General features: G+C 37.3%; 1 protein-coding gene across 1 annotated transcript; it reads left to right on the plus strand.

The window, feature by feature from the left end:
• Positions 1-272: 272 nt before the first annotated feature.
• On the plus strand, positions 273-8298 carry LOC131989938 (polyubiquitin-like). The gene is made up of 8 exons (XM_059355320.1): positions 273-309; positions 1081-1149; positions 1696-1797; positions 2615-2746; positions 3267-3440; positions 5509-5640; positions 6155-6328; positions 7410-8298. The coding sequence occupies exons 4-8, from the start codon at positions 2617-2619 to the stop codon at positions 7475-7477; spliced, it is 678 nt and encodes a 225-aa protein (XP_059211303.1). The 5' UTR covers positions 273-309; positions 1081-1149; positions 1696-1797; positions 2615-2616; the 3' UTR covers positions 7478-8298.
• Positions 8299-10332: the final 2034 nt, after the last annotated feature.

Consider the following 10332-nt stretch of genomic DNA (forward strand, 5'->3'; position numbering starts at 1 on the left):
TTCTCTCTCAATATTCATGACACTTGTAGGCACTTGTAAAAGTTGTATATGTGATACTCACAAAATAAGTGTTTTATTGAGATATTATTAGCCTATTATCATTATTATTGGGTTTATTGCAATTGTATTATTTGATTTTATTCTGCCTAATGAAGAATAATAAATGACAGAGTAGCTGACAGTGACATGTTGTTGCGTAAATCGGACGCTGGGTGGCAGCACTGACCAGCAGCGTCACTGGGCTCATTAACAGATGGAGGAGAAGGAGCAGCAGGTGTCCTGCTCCGCTGATTTCTCTCATATTTACAGGTTAGTTACTCACTTTTATGTGGCATAATGTTCGAAATGTTTAAGCTAATGTGCAGTTAAAAACAGTTAAAAACTGTTCAAATCGGTTAAAAACTGTTAAAAGCATTTCAAGTAAGTAAAAAACAGTTAAAATAGTTAAAAACAGTTACAACGGCAGCGTTGGTTAAGGGCGCGCGCGTTAACCTTTAACAGTTTGTTGTCATAGTGTAAATGTGAAATAGCTTCACTGCGAGGGAGATTTATTCTGTTATATTTAATGTACACAGTTATTACAAAGAAAATACTTTCTATGAGAGGAAAGGGCGCAGTAATGTGCAGTTCACGTTTTTTATTTTATTTTTATGATTTATGTCATTATTTTATTATCATTACTATTATTATTATTATTATAACTGCACAAAAGACATTTTCGAGTTGTTCCTACTTCGTACAGAGCTGCAGGACTTTTATATATCGCACTGAAATACAAGAGCACATCGAGTAAAATGTAAAAAAACTAACTAACTAAAAGAATCCCTGAAACAGCATGGGGTTGTTTCAGAGGGTTAAATGATTCTTGGTTAGATAAAGGTTAGTAAACAGCTGGTGTATACGTCTTTAATGATGAGCATGAAAGTGAAAGTATTTTCTCAGCTCATAGGCAGTGGGCAGGGCTGAATACATGTTTATTAAACTGCACCAGGTGAAGAGAGCAGCTCAGAGAATTGGTTCTCACGGTCTTTGTTAAAGTTTAATTTGAGAGACCTGTTAACAACGAACTGTGTGACACAGAGGAGCAGTTTAAGAGCGTCACAGTGCTGCAGCTGAAGAAGAAGATCGAGTCTGTTGAAGAAGTCCCAGGTAAAATCTCTTAGCCTTTCACATGTAACCTACAAGTGTTCACGATTAAAATGTCCAGTTGAAGCGTGCAGAGTTTAGTCTAAAGCTAAAATGATGGACTACAGATCAGATTCGGTTCATACTTGTATTCTTGGTTGCTACTTGAACATGTTGTGAATATATATCTGTATTCACTCTCAACATTTAGCTGTGTCTCCTTAAGGCCTCCTCTCAAACAGGCAGTCTGCTCTGATTGGTCAGTGTTTGTGTCACTTCAGCTGAATGAGCGTTAAGGCCCAGTGACAGCACTTTCTGCCTCTACTTCACTATATTTATAACATCACAACTTAAGAGAAGAACTTCAATCTGTGTGAGTGGATGAGTTTAATGATCAGATGGTTGATACTATGGACCATGGAGTGTGACTGCAGCTCTAAAAGGATCAACTAACATTACTTTTAACAAGTTATTTAAACTTTATACCAATAATAAATGACTTTCTGTTCTTTTGGAAAAGTTGTCAGTGACTGGTTTGACCCTGTGTGTGTGTTTGTGTGTGTGTTGTAGTAGATCCGCAGCAACTGAACTTCAAATTGGACGTGCTGGAGGACGATGCTCTGCTGGTTTCATGTGGAATCCAACACAAGACAACCATTGAGTTAACTCTAAGTATGGCACACTTATTATTATTTTTAAACCCATTCCCTATATGTTTCCTCCTGGGACACATTTTAATAAAACACCAGAGCTGCACTTCACTGTCCTGACAGTCAGCTCAGGTGACATTTTGTTGTAATTTGTTAGAAATCCAATTTTGCATGATTATCTAATTTAAATTAAATTATGTGCTGATCAATCCTTCAAAACCTTCACTGGCAGCCTGCTGTTTACATACTTCAGTTGAACATCCTCCTTTTGTTTTACAAAGCACATGTGGGACATGCTGTCAGTCTATATCCCCAGCAGGTCTCTCCAGTCACAAGGTGGAAATCAGTATTTATGCTCCTGTTCTTTTAAAACCAAACTAAATACCGTTCTTTTCACTGGAGCATTTTCTTAATGATCACACTGTACTTGTACAGCATGCTCATTTGTATGTGTGTATGTGTTTTTATGTGTCTGTATGAATGGATGTCTCTATTTACATATTTTTTTGTTCTTCTATCTTGTTACATTTCATTTTACCTATATTTAATTTGTACTGCATCAGAATGGTCATTAAAGGTTTGCAAGTGGACATGAGACAAAAACGGACTCATTTTCAACTATGCTAAGAGTCTACATGAAAAAATATCTATTTGATATTTTAAATGTTATATTGCATGTGAATAAATGTGACTATTTAACTGTTTAACTCTGTCCAACATACAGGGAATGTTTTTACATATATCCACCTGTTGGACACCAAATACATTCTGCATTCATTTAAAGAGAAACTTTATTAAGTGATGCAGTTATTAAAGACAAAGTTTGACTTTTTTTTTAGAAATGGATTTCACGGTCTTCATTAAAGAGTTAAATGGGAGGATCACACGTATCCGCCTGCTGGACAATGAGTTTGAGAGCGTCACAGTGCTGCAGCTGAAGGAGAAGATACAGACTCTCACAGGATACCCAGGTAACATCATGTTCATGATTAAAATGACCAGTTGAAGCGTGCAGAGTTTAGTCTAATGCTAAAATGATGGACTACAGATCAGATTAGGTTCATACTTGTATTCTTGGCTGCTACTTGAACATGTTGTGAATATATATCTGTATTCACTCTCAACATTTAGCTGTGTCTCCTTAAGGCCTCCTCTCAAACAGGCAGTCTGCTCTGATTGGTCAGTGTTTGTGTCACTTCAGCTGAATGAGCGTTAAGGCCCAGTGACAGCACTTTCTGCCTCTACTTCACTATATTTATAACATCACAACTTAAGAGAAGAACTTCAATCTGTGTGAGTGGATGAGTTTAATGATCAGATGGTTGATACTATGGACCATGGAGTGTGACTGCAGCTCTAAAAGGATCAACTAACATTACTTTTAACAAGTTATTTAAACTTTCTACCAATAATAAATTACACTCTGTTGTTTTGGGAAATGTTGTCAGTGACTGGTTTGACCCCCTGTGTGTGTTTGTGTGTGTGTTGTAGTAGATCAACAGCGACTGATCTTCGGAGGTAAACAGCTGGAGGACGATCGTCTGCTGGTTTCATATGGAATCCAACACAAGTCAACCATTTACATAGTTCCAAGACTACGAGGGTTCGACCCGTCTGTTCACCAGGGACGTGATGGAATGAGGAACAAGGATGGCATAAACAGAAGTATGGAACATTTTATTATTTTTTAAACCTATTTCCTATATGTTTTCTCCTGGGACACATTTTAATGAAAACACCAGGGGCCTCATGTATCAAAGAGTGCGTAGCTTTCATACTGAAAGATGGCGTACTCCCAAAACTAGAGAAGTACGTACGCAAACTCACCTCCACATGTATCAAACTGTGCTTACGCCAGGTTCAGCGCACCTTTCCTTGATACATCCCAATCAGCTGGAACTGAGCGCACATCCACGAGCCACCAGCCACGCCCCGGCTCCTCCCCAAAATGAATATGCAAAATACATGCAAATGACGATAAATCTCCAGCATGCCCGCTGATTATCGACAAAACAATGGCAAATCAACTTACATGCGTGAGGTGGACGTGGTGATCTCCGGGGTGGAGGCAGGAAAATTAGCTTTTTGGCGCCTCAGGTGTGGGATCAGCAACAAGATGTCACTGTGGCTGTTAACCAGCCGGATCAGAGACCTGCACCATGGCAGAAGGGTCCCTCAACACACGCTCCTTCTAAACGCCACCGTTATTGACTGAGGTCAGAGCCTTTAGAGCTGCCAGTGCGTAATGCGTGCCAAAATAATTTTTACGCGTCAGTTTATAAGCCTCACTTAACTTGTTGTCCCAATTAAACATCACATACGGAATCAAATATGCACCATTCCTGACTTATTCTGGAAGGATTTCCAACACATGTTTTTTCTCCGGAGAGAGGGATCTGTGCGTCATGACCTGTAGCGTTAACATTACCGTGTTAAACCAAAGGGGAAACGGTCGCGATCTTCACTTTAACACAGTAATTAAGTCAGGTTCACTGTGAAAAAATGTGTGCGCTCCATAATCACAATCACAAGACCTTTATTGATCTCCGGAGGGAAATTTGGTACATAGCAGAATATATAGACTTAAGACAATATACAATCTTGACATCAAAACATATGGACTTCAGCATACTATCATTGCACAAGTAAGCAGCACTACGCAGGGGAAGTCTAAAATATGATAATAGATGAAATAAAATCATTAATCCCCTCATATTTAGAATGGGTTATTGATGATGGAAAACTGCATTTTCCCTCCATTTTCCAAGAGCTATAAACTATAAAAAAATGCCAGTTGTGTGTAGCATGAGTTTAGACATGAAACACGTTTTAAATAGAGCATAAAATACAGTAGTTTCTGCCAAACAAAAGTTTGCGGTGCCACCGCACATTCTCACGGCAAGTTTACTTTTCATACATGTGGCGTGTGCGGAAAAACAGTGTACGCAATGTTTTTGTGCGTACGCAGCGTTGATACATGAGGCCCCAGAGCTGCACTTCACTGTCGTGACAGTCAGCTCAGGTGACATTTTGTTATGATTTGTAAAAATTCTCATTTTTCATTCACCATCTGATTTAACTTAAATTGTTATGTGCTGATCAATCCTTCAAAACCTTCACTGGCAGCCTGCTGTTTTCAGACTTCAGTTGAAAATCCTACTTTTGTTTTACAAAGCACATGTGGGACATGCTGTCAGTCTATATCCCCAGCAGGTCTCTCCAGTCACAAGGTGGAAATCAGTATTTATGCTCCTGTTCTTTTAAAACCAAACTAAATACCGTTCTTTTCACTGGAGCATTTTCTTAATGAACACACTGTACTTGTACAGCATGCTCATTTGTATGTGTGTATGTGTTTTTATGTGTCTGTATGAATGGATGTCTCTATTTACATATTTTTTTGTTCTTCTATCTTGTTACATTTCATTTTACCTATATTTAATTTGTACTGCATCAGAATGGTCATTAAAGGTTTGCAAGTGGACATGAGACAAAAACGGACTCATTTTCAACTATGCTAAGAGTCTACATGAAAAAATATCTATTTGATATTTTAAATGTTATATTGCATGTGAATAAATGTGACTATTTAACTGTTTAACTCTGTCCAACATACAGGGAATGTTTTTACATATGTCCACCTGTTGCACATCAAATACATTCTGCATTCATTTAAAGAGAAACTTTATTAAGTGATGCAGTTATTAAAGACAAACTCTGACTTTTTTTTTAGAAATGGATTTCACGGTCTTCATTAAAGAGTTAAATGGGAGGATCACACGTATCCGCCTGCCGGACAATGAGTTTGAGAGCGTCACAGTGCTGCAGCTGAAGGAGAAGATACAGACTGAAACAGAATTCCCAGGTAACATCTTGTTCATTATTAAAATGACCAGTAGAAGCGTGCAGAGTTTAGTCTAATGCTAAAATGATGGACTACAGATCAGATTAGGTTGATACTTGTATTCTTGGTTGCTACTTGAACATGTTGTGAATATATATCTGTATTCACTCTCAACATTTAGCTGTGTCTCCTTAAGGCCTCCTCTCAAACAGGCAGTCTGCTCTGATTGGTCAGTGTTTGTGTCACTTCAGCTGAATGAGCGTTAAGGCCCAGTGACAGCACTTTCTGCCTCTACTTCACTATATTTATAACATCACAACTTAAGAGAAGAACTTCAATCTGTGTGAGTGGATGAGTTTAATGATCAGATGGTTGATACTATGGACCATGGAGTGTGACTGCAGCTCTAAAAGGATCAACTAACATTACTTTTAACAAGTTATTTAAACTTTATACCAATAATAAATTACACTCTGTTGTTTTGGGAAATGTTGTCAGTGACTGGTTTGACCCCCTGTGTGTGTGTGTGTTGTAGTAGATCAACAGCGACTGATCTTCGGAGGTAAACAGCTGGAGGACGATCGTCTGCTGGTTTCATATGGAATCCAACACAAGTCAACGATTTACATAGTTCCAAGACTACGAGGGTTCGACCCGTCTGTTCACCAGGGACGTGATGGAATGAGGAACAAGGATGGCATAAACAGAAGTATGGAACATATCATTTTTTTTTAAGCCCATTCCCTGTATGTTTCTTCCTGGGACACATTTTATTAAAACACCAGAGCTGCACTTCACTGTCCTGACAGTCAGCTCAGGTGACATTTTGTTGTAATTTGCTAAAAATCCAATTTTTGGCAGCCTGCTGTTTTCAGACTTCAATTGAAAATCCTCCTTTTGTTTTACAAAGCACATGTGGGACATGCTGTCAGTCTATATCTCCAGCAGGTCTCTCCAGTCACAAGGTGGAAATCAGTATTTATGCACCTGTTCGTTTAAAACCAAACTAAATACCGTTCTTTTCACTGGAGCATTTTCTTAATGAACACACTGTACTTGTACAGCATGCTCATTTGTATGTGTGTATGTGTTTTTATGTGTCTGTATGCATGGATGTCTCAATTTACACATTGTTGTTCTTTTATTTTGTTACATTTTCTTTTGTACGATACGGTGTGACGCAGATGAAACTGAACAGAGAAAATAGATGGGTGAACCTTGAACCTTGAACCTTGAACCAGCTGGAACAGGCTGACAGATATTTGCATAAACATTGACACAGCAAAATATGTTCAGGTGAAGACAAAATGTCTCTGCGTGGTGCAGAGCAGTGCCTTGAATTTCACCATACACTGATAAAAATAATACTTCCTTATAAAAGAAAAGGCAATAATTTGCGCTGTCTTCTTTTTTATTTAGAGCAACATTTGTATTTTTTTTTCATTTGTACTGTTTAAAGAGGTAATGCCACTGAATAACTTCAATTATATTGAGTAAATCCACGTCATGTTGTTTATTAAATCATCACAGGTTTTTTTTAATCAAGATAATTTCATCATTAGATTTACATATGAAATCAAAGATCAGGAAAGAATCAGTTTCATTTTACTAAAAAAGCGGTTTTCATTATTTTTTTTATTTTATAAAAACTTAAATCCACTGTATTTTGTATTCCTTTATGTATGCCTTTACATCAACGCTGATTATGGATTTTATTTTTGTGAAACTAATCAGTATTACATTAAAAACACTAATGTAATGTATCTCTGAACATATCTTTGTGGAACCAGCTTTAGGGTTCCAGGTGGACGAACCAAAAGAACGAATTCATCTGTTGTGTTCTTTCAGCTGCACCTGAGGAAGACATTTATCAAGATTTGGATGTTAAATAATCATACTTTTTATGTTTGACCTTCCAGTTTCTGTAAAGGATAACTAACGTACTGCAGCCCTGTGGAAAAACATGTTGAAAACTAAAATATGACTCTAAAACATTTTCTTATTTTGTCTATTTTCAGTGCCATTAAATACACTCTGCTCTGTTATATATGTATATATGTATGTAGAACAAAGAATGTATTGTTGTAATACTAACTTTACTAAAATATATATATTTTAAAATATATGTATTTTTATAATCTTTCTGACTTTGCTGGATATTAAACCATTATTTTAGTATTAACGTGTCACAAGTTTTATTGTTCAGTGTTTTTTTCTCTCTGATTGACCTGTAGAGGGAGCTACAGCTCCTCCTGGGCTTCTGGGAAAAGAAATTAAAAAGACTATATGAAGATGAACATGAAGGCAATCCAGGCACTCTAAAATATAAGAAAGATAACAAGGAAGCAAATATTAAAATGCCTCTGTTAAAGTTGCTAAATTATTTTTAATGAATCATGTTTCACCACTGTAGCTACTTGTTTTGAAGTGCCTTCCTGTTTATCTTATTTACCTTCATTTTCCAAACGCACCAGACATGCATTAATTCATTTATTTAGACTAACAAGTCTCTTTTTTCTTGACCTTATATCTGGTTTTGCACTGCATCAGAATGGTCATTGAAGGTTTGCAAGTGGGCAAAAACGGACAAATGTTCAGCTCTGCTATGTGTATATAAGAAAAAAATGTCTATTTGGTATTTTAAATGTTATATTACATGTGAATAAATGTGATACGTTAACTGTTTTTTGGTTCTTGATTTTTTTAGTCTAACATACAGGGAATGTTTTTACATATATCCACCTGTTGGACATCAAATACATTCTGCATTCATTTAAAGAGAAACTTTATTAAGTGATGCAGTTATTAAAGACAAACTTCTACTGAGCAGAAATCATTACAAGACAGGGAACTCCAACAATCCAAAATCCAAAATCCAGGGAAATCCAACAGGAACAGCCCATCATGAGAAGAGACGGCAGCTTGATATAAACTTGCACCATGTGGACAGTATGATAGAGCAAAACCGTGCATCTTCAAAGAAAAGACTGAATGCTAATGAGACTGTCTGTAAAACACCAAATTATATCGTAGCGAAGACTAAAACAAGTGTTGAGGATTGTAGCATAAGGACCAGAGCTGCAGAATCTAAAGCTGTGAGAATCAAAAAGGAGGCAGTAACAGAGGTAAGACTAGAAGGAAATTGGCCAAACAGGAAAGAGAGGCTGGTGTCGGTGCATGTATGTGTAATTGTGATGGAAAGTCATATCATGTTTCCCCGAGTGACTGCTCTTCTGCTGCAGCTCGGTGCAGGACACCACACATGCAGAGTCCCTCTAGGATGCGTGAACACAGTGGGGGGAACTTTTCACCAAAGCTGAGCAGAAAATCAAAGAGTCCAAACAGCGACAAGGAGACTGAAGGCAGCAGCTGCAACCTGGACACAAAAACTGGGACAAAAGGATCAAAAACTTCAAGTTGTAGAGAGAAAAAAGAGGCTCCAAAGAGCAGGGATAAAGTCAGAAAAGAGCCGTGGAAGTGATGGAATAACAAAGAGAATATCTTAATCTACAGGTGATCTTTTTTGTCACTTGGAATAGCTGTTTTTAAATATTTTAAGTCAAAGTCACATTGTAAATATTGAGTAGATCTGAACATTTGACACTGCTGCTGTCACTGACTCTGATCAATAATGTTTTTATTAAATATCTGTTTCATACATGTAGATGGTTGTTTTATGTTTTATGTAGTATTTCAGCGAATCATCAAACAGGCTGGACATCATTTATTTATGTCTGTAAAGTAAATTACAGCTAATGCTGCTAAATAGCATTACATTTACACTTTATACAGTCATTTACAGCAAGATATTTATGTTCCACAGTGGTTTGCAAATTATAAAAAATAATGAAGTACATTTACTCAAGTGCTGTACTTAAGGACAAGTTCGAGGTACTTGTGATTTACTTAAGTATTTCCATTTAATGACGTTATACTTCTACTCCACCACTTTTAAGTGACATATTTTGTTACTCTCCAGATTACAGCTGAGCTACCTTCATTTGGAGATAAAATTAGCACAATTTTAAACATCTACAGCATCACTTTTACTTCATTACGTCATTGGAGTGAAGTATTTTCAGTGGTGGGGCACCAGTTGGCAAAACGTTTTCTAGCATGTAGGTCAGCCTATATGGCACTGATGGCACTTTATGTTTTTTATGCCCCTTTTTGTCGAGAGCGTCTGTGTTTAGGGACCAGTCCAACTTGTTACATATAACTTATACACGCCACAATAGCAGTGTTGTCTGAGTACTTCTGTATGTGGCAGGACTCAGAGTTGTATTTGAAGTCTGCTGTGTACAGTGAGAACAGGAATGGAGTCTCTTGTCTCTTGGTTAATTCACTGAACATCAGACAGAACTGCAGGCTGTTTACACAGAGCAGAGGGGAGAGGACAGGAGAGGTCTCAAGTAGAGGTTGTAAAAATGCAAATAGTTCAATATGTATAACATGTGGAGACACGTTTTTCTCTCTCAATATTCATGACACTTGTAGGCACTTGTAAAAGTTGTATATGTGATACTCACAAAATAAGTGTTTTATTGAGATATTATTAGCCTATTATCATTATTATTGGGTTTATTGCAATTGTATTATTTGATTTTATTCTGCCTAATGAAGAATAATAAATAACAGAGTAGCTGACAGTGACATGTTGTTGCGTAAATCGGACGCTGGGTGGCAGCACTGACCAGCAGCGTCACTGGGCTC

Source organism: Centropristis striata, chromosome 17 (genome assembly GCF_030273125.1).
Source record: "Centropristis striata isolate RG_2023a ecotype Rhode Island chromosome 17, C.striata_1.0, whole genome shotgun sequence".
In the NCBI taxonomy this organism is placed as follows: Eukaryota; Metazoa; Chordata; class Actinopteri; order Perciformes; family Serranidae; genus Centropristis; species Centropristis striata.